The sequence below is a fragment of the Seriola dumerili genome, unplaced genomic scaffold (assembly GCF_002260705.1).
Source record: "Seriola dumerili isolate Sdu_G_001 unplaced genomic scaffold, Sdu_1.0 BDQW01000016.1, whole genome shotgun sequence".
Lineage (NCBI taxonomy): Eukaryota > Metazoa > Chordata > Actinopteri > Carangiformes > Carangidae > Seriola > Seriola dumerili.
The window spans coordinates 2,152,590-2,167,268 of NW_019174271.1; the positions used below are offsets into that span (position 1 = coordinate 2,152,590).

The 14,679-nt window shown below is 39.0% G+C and overlaps 1 protein-coding gene across 2 annotated transcripts in view; it reads right to left on the minus strand.

The window, feature by feature from the left end:
- ascc3 (activating signal cointegrator 1 complex subunit 3) overlaps nucleotides 1-14,679 on the minus strand; it is a 203,325-nt gene that overhangs the window by 168,200 nt on the left and 20,446 nt on the right. For both annotated transcript variants that reach the window (XM_022750817.1, XM_022750825.1), the window contains exon 5: nucleotides 8,798-8,915. In XM_022750817.1, coding sequence (XP_022606538.1) covers nucleotides 8,798-8,915 — 118 coding nt within the window. The remainder of the gene's footprint in view (nucleotides 1-8,797; nucleotides 8,916-14,679) is intronic.

Consider the following 14,679-nt stretch of genomic DNA (forward strand, 5'->3'; position numbering starts at 1 on the left):
CTGTGACCACAACTAAAGCCTGTTTTCTTTGCTCTTACAGATTCAAAAAATGTTTACATTGCATGTTAGTTTAGTACCTGAATAAAGGTGAGCTTTAGCTTCACTCTCAGTTAAAGGTACCTTGTATTTTAACAGATTTGTCCGAGTTTTGTCCAGTCCATCAAACCTGTCATCCTGCCTGAAGGTGAGAGAAGGTTGCCAATGAGGGAGAGTCAGATCTAATTCCAGTCCCTGTGTATTCACCAACATATGACGGATTGTACTTGGTTTCTTTAGATATCCATGAAGCAAGAGCAACAGCTGAAGGTGAGCATTGCTCCAGAAATGTTTACATTCATTTTTACAGTAGGCTTTCCAGAAGCCAACAGATCCAACAACCCAAGTCCAACTTTTTTGGGGGTTGATTCATTTTTTTTCAATTTTGGATCATTTTCTCACTGCTATGAAATTGCTACATTCACAGCAAGAAAATAGACGGTACATTAAACTTGTAGCTCTCTAGCTCTACAGCACCTGTTTGTTCCAAAAAAATTAACCTATAATTCCAGTCATACATTCAAGATGTGAATGTATGACTGGGTAAAGGTGCCTTCATACCCTTTACATTAGTACAATATCTTACAGTATGTACATTTTCCCAGAGCTTCTCTTGTAAACCAGCCTGCATTGGAAATCATCTTTGTCCAAGAGTCCTTATCAATGTCGAAGTTCAGGTCTGACTGCCAGATAACCCTGAGGTTCTCATAGTTGTCATATATTGTGATAGCAGTCTTCTTATAAAAAGGTGAAAGCTGAATAATTATTTTCAGGTAATTTAAAATAGCGCTGGACAATAATATCTTCCCCAGGCAAAGTATACTCCCAAAACTACATCTTGAAAACATATCCAGATGTCTGAGTTATCTTTTAAGTTGAATTGTTGTTAATGAGATTTGAATATTATATGACCGAATCAGATATACATTTGATTCCACTAGAAAACCAGTAATGCCAACAAATGACACTCTATTGCTGGCTTACATTGTGAAATCTTTAATAATTTGTGAAATTTAGTTTTTTGAAGTGTTTGGATTGGATTAGGATTGAATTAGTCACTATACTTCTTAGTCTGTAGCCTCAATTGGACTGAAGACGGCAGTAAATTATTTTATTCCTCTAATGCCATCCAAGCTAGGGGATTACGCTCATCAATCTAATGTCTTGCCAATTTAGCAAGCTTAAAGGCGCTACTGTACAGCTCAACATCGGGCAGGGAAAGCCCTCCATTACTTCTTGTTGTATAACTTTTTGTAAATTAATCCTTGGCTTCTTCCCATTCCTTAAATAATCCTTTATAATTTGGTTATATTATTGGAAAGTTTCTCCAGGTATCATTATCAGCACCATTTCCACTTCTCGAGACTCTGCCTTATCTTTGTAAGGAAGGGAGTCACATTAATATATATCATATCTGCAATACTGGCACACAATTTGACCCCAAAATACTTCATATCAGATGGGATCCACTTAAATTGGCCAGCCAGAACCATAACTGGATGCCACAGTTTGGAGACAGGCATAACCTCTGACTTTTTGCCAACTGACTGAGCCAGAAATCTGAGAAAATGTTTCAACTCAACTGTTTCAAGGAGAGCCTGGGTACAGGATACTGGATCTGAACCCAGGCATGGAATGTCATCAGCTCACAGAAAAAGTTTATATTCTCTTCTACCAGCCTTTACTCCCATAATTCTTGCTTCTTTTCTTATAAAAGTTCTTATAAAGGTTCGATAAATAATATTCAACAGAAGTGGGGAAAGACGATCCCCCTGTTTTGTTGGGAAATTAGACCATTTAATTTAACACATTTAAGAAACCTTCTGAGACACTGGATAAAAACCTCCACTCAACATTACCAAATGTCTTCTCAGTGTCAAGTGAGAGACCTTGCCTTAATAAAACCCATTTGATCACCTGATCAAAATGGATAATTGTCAGTAAGATTTTCTTCAGCCTAATAGACAGAACTTGTAAGTAAGTGCCAATAGTCAACATTCACTAAACTAAGGATCAGTGAAATTAGAGCTTCACTGACAGTGTCGGGGAGACATCCCAAAACACTGGCTTCACTGTAAGCCTTCACTGTGCCAGTATAGGTGCTAAAACATCTATGTTATTTCTATTGGGAAGCTGTCTGACCCTAGAGATTTCTCTGTTTTCAAAGACTGTGTGCCAATTAATTCTGAAAGAGCAACTGCCAATGGGGAAACTCCAAACTTGACCGGCCAACCAACGGTGTAACTTGATCACTCAGTCAATCCATCAGTCACGGACATTCGCGTTTATAGGTCTGGTCACTCTGTTTTGGTCCAGCCAAAAACATATTAAAACATAGTGGCACTAGCAATGATAAATGATCAGTCTTCTATCTTTCCAGCAACATCTTCAACTATTTACAGCTCCACTCTGCACATGAAGGAAGGAGAAACACGAAAAGTAGTCTGCCTCCTCAGAACAAAGGAAACAGGGGGTCAAGACACAATGCTGGCTCAGGATGGAAGACGAAGTTTCAAATAGAAAAAAAACAGCAGGTATGGAAGGCTTGTACTAGGAGGGCTGCTTTAGTATCGCTCACTATCAAGCCTCCTGAAAAACAATCTCATACAAAATCAATGAACTCAGCTTTAAGCCACCCAGAGTGCCAGATAACTACAGCAAAAACCAGTGTAAGCCTATTCCACACAAGAGCCTCGGCTTATTTGGGCCTTAGCAACACCATGCACATGTCAGCCTTTTTCTCTATTAGTATGGCATGGTATTCGATTATTTCTCTTATTCATGAGAGGTATTAAAGCCGGGACAGAAATAGAGAACCTGCCCTCAAGGGAGGCTTTAGTCTGGTCTTCATCGTTCCTGGTAGATGGCATGAAGGACGTGAAAGAAATAATGAAGAACTGAGTTGAAGTGAAAGGCCAATCTTTAGGTAATAGCCTTTCAGTGGACCAAGCCATTTCACTAGCATGTAGAAAACAAGAGCACTACACAGCTCAAACAACATACTGACAGTGATAGGCAGTGGGGGTGTAACATAAAGCTAGAATCTCAATCTGTTAATTTCACATACAGTACACATCTGTACTACAATTTATGCCAGAAGTGGGTAAATTAACAGTGATCATCTAGACAGCCTTATTTTCTGTTTACTGTTGACAAATGCTATTTAAGTTTTCTCATACATGTAAGGATAGTTATTAGCAAAATATACAAAATAACGCAATATTGAAACCACAAATTTAATAAAAAAATTAAACCTCATAAAAAAAATAGGTAAATCTGGTGTCTGAATAAAAGCTGCATTGCTGTTTATGGTCCAGGTGTGAATGGATAATTGAAATAGAAAGCACTGGCCATACTGCAATAATACAAACTGGAGGATATTAATAACAACAAACCTTGGAACAAGCTCTAAGTACAGTATTAACATACTGTTAATTATTTGAGACATACAGTATATAAGATATTGCCAATTAATTAAGGTTTTATGTTATCAAACACTTGCATATTTACATATTCAGCAGTTACAGGCAATATAGCATTCTCTGTATGCTTTTCTTGACAAAACATGACAAAGATGTTGACTTTTAAGAAAAATCTGAAAATCTCTCTCTCTCTCACTTTTAAGATCATTATTATTATATCATATATTTTAAGAGCTATATTTGTTTACAGTGCAAAGTTCATGTTTGCTCTGAAACCATGGATGTGAGAAGACGGGTCAAATTCATGGAAAATTATACCTTATATTTAATATATAATGATAACAACAATATATAATACATTAGTCATTTTTTTCTTTACAAGATAAATGATGCATTAAGTCAATATTGTGCACTTCCTGGTTTATCAACAATAAATATAATTCTTTTTTTTAACAAGAGGGAGAGAGGAACTGCCTCAACGTTCAGGAAATAGCTAGTTAAAGACATATCAAAGCTGAAATTACCCCAATATACCCAACACTGATATTTTTGGGCATCCCCATCTTCACCAAACAACAGGAGGAAACTGCTGGCAAGATTCTTAAGTCACTGATTACACACATGGTGGATTTGCACAAAATTAAGCATCATTTGTTATTACAAATCACTGGACACTGTCAGATAATATCTGTCTCAACACATGTGTCCATATCCAACTGAACTCATCATAGACACAATAAAAAAAGCAGAGCAGAGGGAAGGAGCGTAATCTTCCAAGTTCTTCAGATGTTAAAATGAGTACTGATTACAACATCAATCGATGAGATCTACAGAGAGAGAGAATCTTGAGAGCTTTGTTTTGGTTGTGGCCATATCTTAATATGGACTGGCAGAGAGAATGGAAAAAAAAAGATGACTTTTTACAAGCCTAATTTATCAAAACATACTTCTTTCATCCCACAGAGAAAGCTCACAGTGATCAAGGAGCAACCTGTGTAGAGACCAGCAGATGATCAGTTCATTTATACTAGTAGTTACAGTCCCCACAGTATGAAAAAAACTGCACGGCACTGAAGTTCACTGAGCTCAATGTCATGTTGATGAAACCAGTTTGTGACATGGAGCATGATTCTGCTGGAAGGAGCCATTAGAAGATGGTGAACTGTGGCCATGAAGGGATGAACATGGTCAGCAACAATACTCAGATAGACTGGTATTCAGACCATGACTGACTGGTATTAAGGCCAAAAGTGAGTCAAGAAAATATCCCCCACACCAGTACACCACCACCTGGACTGTTGACAAAAGATTGGATTGGAAGGAGAAGATTGGGTCCATGAATTCATGCTGTTGATGCCCAATTCTGACCCTACCATCTGCTGCCTCAGCAGAAATAGAGCTATATTTTTCCAGTCTTCAACTGTCTGGTGTTTGTGAGTCTGTGTCCACTGCAGCCTCAGGTTTCTGTTCTTGCCTGACAGGAGTGGAACACAATGTGATCTTCTGTTGTAATCCATCCACCTCGAGGTTGTACATGACGTGGATTCTGATGCTTTTCTGCTCACCACAGTGGTAAAGAGTGGTTATCTGAGTGGCCATAGCCTTTCTATCAACCAGTCTGGCCTTTCTCCTCTGACCTCTCTAATGAACAAGATGTTTCCATTGCACTGACTTCAGACTGTTGCACATGAAAACCCCAGGAGCAATCTGAAGACAGGAGGACACATACTGTATGTTGATAAATCTACACCTTCTGATTTGAGCAGTGCCGCATCAGCACACAGGATCATTACGCACAGCTTTCCACTGTGTTTATTGTTTGAAATCACGCTCAAATGACATCAGACTGATATAACTTCATACAATACTACACACTCAGACTCTTCCGATTATGACTCGGTATTCTGTTGTTTAAATGGGAGATTACATCAGCTCATCAATCCTGTCCATCATTTTTTTCCTTTCCAACTTTTCTTTTTAGCAAACATAGTATTTCATGTAAAACATGAATGACTGTTGCGTCACATTATACAGAATGAATTGACCATTTACAAAATGGCATTGAATTGATGCGGTCATATAAACAGCCTCATCAACATTTGTATGCCTCCACGCTGGCGACAGCATATTGTTTTCTGGTTGTCCCTATCCCTATCTCAGTAACGCCTCGAAGGAACTTCTTATGGGCTTATGGGTGAACTGATTAGATTTTGGTGGTAAAAGGTCAAAGATCAATGGTCAAAGGTCAACGTTGTGGTGACCTCACAAAACACGGTTTTGACCTTGTGATCACGATATCTCAGTGAAGCAGTCTGAGTGGCGGAGGCATCCAACAGCAAGGTGGTGATGCTAGTTCTTAATGTATTTCTATCATCATTGTACAAGTTAAGTAAAAACCAACACCATCTGCCTCTGGCTGCAGATTTTAGGTGTTGTGTGTTCAGATCATGTCACTCTGCACCATCCAGACAACCATATAATTTCCAGTAGGAGCATCTTTCTATTTGTTGAGCTGTTGTTGACGTGCATCACTGTGACTGGCACAGGTGTTTCAGATAAGACCAGTGATGTAAATGGTTAGGAGTGAATTTATTCATCACAGCACTCTTCGATTTATACTCCATCACCAGGATATTGCACCAACAAGAAGCAAAGTAGCAAGTGTGTTTCAAGACGCCCACACAGTTTGTGCGCTCAAGTGGTGTGCCTTGGTCGTAGCGCTTACACAGTTAAAATAGGACCATAGTTATTAGTTATTTTTTGGTATTAGTAGTAGTTTAGTAATACCATTGTTACATTTGGCCATAGCTTCATTTTAAATTGGTTTTAGAAAATGAAAACCAAAATATGTAAAAATAATACATAATACATACATAAACTATGTAATGAAGACACTATTTCTAAATTACCTCCGATATGTATTAATATGGTAATATGGTATTTTATACTACAGTTTCTTGTTAATCATCTACAGATATACACACAAGGTACACATACAGAATACAAGCAATAAGTAAATATTGGCTGATATATTTGCCTTGCCAATTTATCCAAAAGGATTCAAGAACAATCAACTTTTTTTCTTCAGATGGCCCCTGGCATTAAAGATTGACTTGAAGTCATTAACACATAAGGCAATCCTTCAAATGACAACAACTGCACTTTACATCAAATCACCAGGTGGCGAGATCCATCAATTTAAGAAGGCTCATGTCAGTTTGTGTTGGCTCTCTAGTTTATTTCTGCAAAGTCAAAATGTTGTGGATAAATATAGGTCTGTCAGGTTTTTATTACAGTTAATAAGTTAAATGAATCAGTTAATTGGTTTAACTACTCACCAGGTTTGGTAAAACGTAAAACAAACAGACAATGAGACACAAGTTCATCTTTTCAAATTACAATTTTTAAAGACTAGAGAGCTATGTGGGTATTTTATGTGTGAAATACATTGTCAAAATAACAGTCAGAATAGTTGAGTACTATATAGTTTCAGAAAAACATATTTCTAAATATATATGAGCATTTGAAAAAAATGCCTTCTGTAAATATGGTAATGATGGCATATTTCCCATCAGTACTGGTATATAATACCATTACTGCCACCATGCCTCTGAATCACTGCTCACATCTCCATAATATTCACCAATTCGAACAGGTCTGTTGTTGTGCTGACAGACAGCTCTAAACATAACTCTAAAACATTCCTGTCAAACGGAAATCCACGAACATGACCTCAAATGAGAATGGCACCTCAGTCTGATTATTAGGCTACACACTACCTATACTCTAGTTTAAGAATGACTCATTGTTTATCTGTTTCTTTTTTTCTTTTATGTATATAGAGTCCAGACAGTAAGGATTTGGTTTTGTTTTTCAGGCTCAGAGCCTCCTTTCTTCTGATTGGCTGACTAAACTGTTGTTACTGGAGCTCCAGAAGAGAAGCCTGAGAGAGGAGATGTAAAACTACACTGAGATGGGGTTTTTTTCTTCTTATGGATGAACACTTCAAATGAATCACAGGAGAAGAGGAAAATATGGAGCTTTAATATGAGCATGTTTACATAAATAGTCAAAGAACAGTGTGGGAGGTATAACCCCTTTAAGACATAGCGTCCAAAGTTTGGAGTCTTTAGACAGATACAGATGAAGTCAAACAAAATCTTTAAGATTTTGTGGAAAATCCTTTGCGATCAATGGCTACCTGGAGTCTTCAACACACAGACATCAGATGCTTTGTATCCTCTGTGGCCATGCGTCACTGCAGCCTTTTTCATCTCTTGCTTGTTATGGGCTCTGGTCTGCAGCAACTGGAATGCAGCTCCAGCAGATAGCGATCAGGTGATTGACTGAGCCAGTCGAGGATATGCCACCTCTTCACCCTGAAAAGCTCTTTGGTTGCTCTGGCCGTATCTTTAGGATTGTGGTCCAGCTGAATGATGAAATGTCGACCAAAGAGTTTAAATTCACTCGGCTGAATCCAGTATTCCTCTTCATTCTGCCATTTCAATCAGCAACCATACATGCCACACCATAAAAGAATCATCATGAAGTTTGACAGATGAGGTGGTATGCTGTGGGTCATGAGCTATTACTTTTTGACAGAGGTTGATTTTTGTTTCATCAGTCTATAAAACTTCTATGAACTGCACCCTGACCTCTCTGTTTGCATCCTGTGGTGAATCTTCAGTGGTTATGGTCATGAAGTCTTCTCTTGATGATGAGGAAACATGTGCACTTACATCCTGGAGAGCACTCTTGACTTGCTGTGCAGCAATAAAGGAGTGTGTCTTCATCATGCACAGAATTTTCCACACATCCACAAGACCTGTGCCCCTCAGTCTGACCTGCTTTGGCAAACCAGTAAACTTTGATATCGCTTCAATAGATCTTTGCTGTTTTTGAGCCTCATTATTATCTTCTTCATGTGCACGCTCACCTCTGTCCTCATACTGACAGTCTCCATCTCAATCTAGATGGTAACTCAGTTAACCGCGTCAGCTGTTTAATGCGTGAATAATGTTGAAACGACACATAGCTGCTCGAGAAATAATTAGTGGCCAAGGGCTTTCTCTCTCACATACAGTTGTTTCTATATTGACGTAAACCTTCTCAAATTAAAGCTGAGACTTGGTAGTTTAACCTGGTATTTCATTATCAGCATCATTTTATCACAAACTGAAAGTGCTCCAGCTCAGAGCCTGAAGAACAAATAATATTCAACTGTCCAAATACTTACGGTCTGGACCTGAACTCAGATTTAAATTCATATCATATAAATAGCTGATATAATGAATTTGTGTTACCATGGAGATGACATGGTTAGCATGAGGCTGTCTCACCTGGTGGGAAGCCAGTTCTGTCAGGTGGGATAGTGAGGAGGGAGTCGACGATGGTCATCCTTCGCTGGAGGAGGGTGGAGATCATCTCCAGCCCCTCTGGGCCCAGCAGCTCAAACAGCTGGAGTGAGAGAGAGGAAGGGGTGAAAATCAGTCTGCGAGCAAAAAATACATTCATCTACAGCATCTACATACCACTGCACACACATCCAAATACATATCCAAACATGTATACACATCCTATGGCTCACCAGCACTCCCTAACACGCTGCTACTGCCAAGGCTGAGCACCTGGTAATTACCATCCGCCTGGTAGAGAATATGCTCTGCCGCTTACCCTCCCAAATATAGCCACCTGGCACTTAGTAAGTGACAGAAAAACAACAACAAGAAATCCTGTGCACAGCAGCAGCATACAATTAAAAGCACAGCAGAGACAGGGCAGCACAGACAGTCATCAATATCACAGAGAGACCAAATAGAAGTGAATATAAGGTTTGTGCTTTCTAATCGGAAAATGGTAGATGTGAAGGCCTGTAGCACAATGCGGTATTTTTTTCCCCTCCCCTTTCAGGATTGGTTTCAGGATGGAGGTATGGCTTGGTCTTTCAGTCTGTCCTCCCTTGGGAAGGCAATAGTCAGCACAGCAGGGAAGTAAAACAACAGATGCACTTTGATGTCAGGTCAGCCATCGTCTTTGTTGGGGTTATCTTTGTCTCCCTCTGCGGTCTCTTTTATATGTGGTCTAAACTTCTATTGGTTCCTGTGAATGTCTCTGTTTTATTAGAGTTGAGTGTACTGTATGTCGGGAGTGGGTGGGAAGTGGAGGGGGGGGGTTTCACCTGCTGTGGCTCAAAGGATTTTTTTTTTTTTTAAATGAACACTCATAAATTCTGTCCTTGGAGCTGACTATTAGGTGTGGGTTCCTCTGGGTCTGAGAGGAAGAGTTTCTCCTTCAAATGGATTCTGTACAGTCCACCATCCTGCAGCGAAACCCAGTTCTAAAGCATTAGCAGTGTAATAACTCTGCATCTGCATCGCTACAGGTCAGGAGTGTAAATGTCCTACTTCATCTGTGATTAAATATTCAGCAATGCCTTCTCAATTTTTCAGCTGGTAAATTTTAACAACTAAAGCATTATTGGAAATGAGGCACCACTGAGCATGGCTGCATCTCTCCTGAGACACATTTAACATAAACTCCAGTTTGGGAAAAATGCATTTTAGATTTGTTCGAATATTCAGCACAGTTACATTCATGACATGTCATATGATGACAATATACTAGAATTTAAATGTAAAAATAATACAACTGAATTTAAAAGTGCAAAATGTTCATTTTTATTTCTTCGTTTGTGAACAGAAATATTATGGCATGAAAATATTTAGTTGAAGGTGTAAAAAACAATGAACATTAGAATGGAAGACTATAGATTGCGGAACCACAAGCTGACAGTATAGATATCTAACCTTTTCAAACAGAGCATTAATTATTAGTAATTGGCTACTTCTATGCTCATTCACAGATCTGCAGTTGCAAGCTGCTGATTAAATAGCTGACTATTGCTAAAGCTGAATGTCACAGTATTTCTAAAGTTCGGAGGAAACTCTCACTTGGCTTTTGACCAAATAAAAAAACTTGATATCATTAGGAAAATCACAACACTTCTATATCTGTGATAAGTTATCTCATCATACAAACAATGCTAACGCAGTTGGCCAAATCACTTTACCTGCTTCTACTTGACAAAACATATACAACTGAGTGTAACAGTGAGCCGTGAGATGCTTCGATCAGTGATTGTATGTTTTTAAAACTTATTTCAGGGCTGCAGCTCACTCTTTCATCCCAGAGCACAGTGTAGCTAACAGCACCATGCTGGACAGGTGACAGGTGTGTTTACAGTGTCTGTGTGCTTAGCAGGTAGGGCAAAAATTAGCAGGTTCACGTGGGTGTTGCATTTACATCACTACTACAATCAGAGCCGGAGCTAATAAATACCCATCTACTGCAGAGTCATGTGACCCGTGTGTGAATGCTGATTGTTCCCCATTCCATTGCTGACAAAAGCCTGATGTTGCAGGTTTTTTGGCCAGTGAAAAAAGGGCTCAAGAGAAACCTGCTGTAGTGGAGACTAGCACAGAGGTCACCTGATAACATCAACACCGTGCAAGATAAAGTCACAAAACTTTATAGGTGTGTAGCTGACATCAAAATGATCAACGAAGGCCAATTTTATAACTCTGCCAAATAAAATTAATTTCATTTTCAAAAATTCCACCAGAAACTGTCCATTTCAAGAATAACTTAAAACTAGGGTCAGGCGAAGGTGTGTGCTTATAAAACAGGGTGTTAACATTTACATAAGTTAAAAAAAAAAAAAAAACTGTATAAGTAAGAGAAAGCGTTGACATGTATCAATACTTTTCAGGCATTAAAATATATCAATAGATATTTTCAGCCAGTGTTCAGTTCTTGACAGGTTTTTTGGAATAGTATTGAGCTTTGATTCCCAGTCCTAATAAAATATAGTGCTATAACACTGTTTACTTCAGTGAATAATTCAAAAGGTTAAACTTGAACAACACATTTTTTTATACCTATACCAATCTAGGAACAGCGACAGTTAGTGTTTATACTGGCAAAACACTTTTTCAAATCACTTACTATATACATAGGACTTTTTAGCTTTACAGTCTTTCTAAAGCGCATCACCAAACTAGATAAAAAATGTGATAATGGTGTAGCAGACCTTTCTGGCCTGGCGTCAATCACAAGCTATTAAAGAGTTTATAGAAAGGACATGTGGAATTCATAGACCCTAAAGGCCACTCTTCTTACTCTTCCCACCATCAAATTATCAAATGGATAGGAAACAAAGGACCCTTCTCTCACAAACAGACCAGCTTTTAGCATGTCAGAGAGATGTACAACCACACCGTGGGTCACATGGTCAGCTCCAGAGGATCAACAAATGGACACAAGGCAAAATTGGAGCAAACAACCAAAAGCTCCATTTTGTAACAATAAGACTCTTCCTCTACATTGGTATTTGATTATATTATGTAGGAAAAGTAACACCAAGAGGACTGTGATTATCACTGAAGTGTGAAGCCTGGACTCTCTTACCCTGTTTACAACAAAATTAGTGCATATAAAAAGGTTGATCATATATGGGTAAACCTGCTATAAAACTGCTGTTCAGACTGAGGACAGACACACAACTGCAGGGACCAATGTCATCACATGCAGTTACAGAGCACACAGACAGTTAGAGATTCGCTGCCGTGTTGGTGCTGCCGTAAGTGTCGGAGCTTCAATCAATGATTGTGTGTTTTTTAAACTGATTTCAGGCGTGACTGCTACGTAGCCGCCATGTTTCTGCTTTAACAGCACCGTGTTGGGCAGGTGACAGGTCTGTCTACAATGTTTGTCCTCTGACAGCACGGAAAAGGGGTGACAATTAGCATGTTCACCTGGGTGTTGTGTTTACATCACTGCCGATCAAAGGCAGTAAATACCTGTGACTACTGCAGACTCATTTGACCCGGGAGTGAATGCAGCCCTTTCCTATTGCTGACAAAAGTCCAGTGTTAGCAGGTCTTAGTGGGTTTTTGAACCAAAGGAAAAGGGGCTTCTCAAATTAACTGTAATGTTTTTATGTGATCTGGTTGAGCCCCTAGACTTCTATCCTATAGAATCGCCATAATGTATAAAATTTTTATGCATAAGTTTATGTTATGCTACAATGTAATCCTGTTCCAATAGACTCCCGATCTCTCTCCTTATTTAACAAGTCATTGTATCATTAATGTGAGGCTACTGGAATATACAGTGTCAAACTGCCTTCCCAATCAGCATACATTATATCACCAAATGTCTCTCCATTGTACCACCCTCCCTCTGGTGCTCAGCAACCACCACAAAATGTCAGCAATCCAGGGTCACCAATGAGAAATAATAAGAGGCAGGTTCTCTCCATTGTCAGCTTTAATGGCACTGAGTGCAGAGCCTTTAAACTTAACTGTTGGCTTTGGAGTCAAACAGAGGTAGATGCATGGGGAATCTGCAGGTGCACTCTCTCTCTCTCACACACACATATATACACACACAGGCCATTCTACATCTAAAGATGTCAGTGGGAGAGTTCACTTCTAAATGTCAACTACGTGAGGAACATTGGAACCAACTATAACCAGCTGAAGTTGTACAATTCTGCCTCTGCGGTGAAGCAATTGATAAGAGAGAGAGAGAGCGAGAGAGAGAGAGAGAGAGAGAGCAGAGGAGCTATATGGACAATATAAAAGCCTTGGAGTATAAAGGAGACAGAATGAAAGCAAGAGAAAATGCAAGGGGGAAAGAATGATGGAGCCCTTTCTTGATTCACAAGTTAATGTAAATAGTGAAAAACATCTGCTGGAGGTTTTAACATGATGAGACGCTAACCTACAGTGTGCACCTGATCCCGAGCTTTATTAAGGTTCTAACCCAGAAGGGCTAGAACCCTATTGAGTTTGTGCTGGATCATTACTATTATTATTTGTCGTCTTCATCGCCATGGCTCAAACTGCCATGAGCAAGAAATGAGCTAGAAATATAAAACTGGCCCAGTAACTGGAAACGATGTGTAAATGTTTTCCAAGAAAAATGAGCCCAATCGTCCAGACGGTAGCCCTGTAATTAAGGCCCAAGAACGCAATTTTGGAAAGGCCACATTCCTCACAATGTACATCCAATTCATTTGAAATTTTGACACACAAGTTCATCTCAATGTGTTCTACAAGAAGCCTCTTGGACCATAAATGTCTGTCATGATGGATTTTTTGACAATTTGCATAATGTGAAAAACAGTCATGTGAATAGACTTTTTTGGATTTTGACTCTATCAACACCAAATTTGGTATGCAGCCCTGTGGGACTGAGATACACAATTCTATTATAAATGGGCAAGATAGGTCCAAAAACATGGCTGCAATCAATCAAAAAATGTTGCCAACGATCTGCCCAATCATCATAAACCTTGGTAGATATTTTCAGCCAGTGTTTGGAAACAAGCCTTGTAATTTGTAGCCCAACCCATAAATGGCATCTCAAAACCTTGTGAACAGAATTTCACCAGTTTTGGAGCACATGCTCTGGGGAAGAGTATTAACCAAAATCATCAGAATTTGCCATCTTATGCCATTGTTCAATTTGCCATGAGGTGGAACCAGCTGGGGATAACTGGAAATGATGTGCAGATGCTTCTCAAGAAATATGATCGCAAACAGCCGATGGTGGCGCTATACCTAACAGTCAAAAAAGTAAAAAGTTTTAAAGGCTGGCCCCACCATCCCATGAGTCTGTATGAATTTAAGTTTAGCATAGTCTATCTCAATGTCTTCTACAAAAAAAAGCCTTTAGTACGACAAACAACACAATGATGGATTATTTTGCTGAATTGTAGCTGAAACAGCAAGAAACAACTTTGTATCGTAATTGCACCTTCCATTGTATTTTTCAATTCCATTTTCTCTCTCGGCCTGTCATTAGCTCCAATCCAACCTTATTTTTGCTAATTCTCTTTGGAGGAAAATATTATTAAGAAGTGTGGAAGTAGATTTTTTTCCATCAGTGAGCTCACCAATGCTTTTACTATAAGTTAGACAAGATAAGATGTTATTTACTGCAGGGACACTTACATTTTGAATTTTTTTCAGCAAACATTTAGATGATCAAAGAAGTGTGTGCTTGGACTCTCTCCTTCTTTAAACAAAATTAAACTAGCTGATGTGACTTTGCTATGTAAAGCCTGAAACCTGCTCATTGCTGCTCAAGGTTTCCTTCTGGTGAACACAATAAGGTTGGAACACACAAACTGCCACTTAGGGCTTTATTTCAAGAT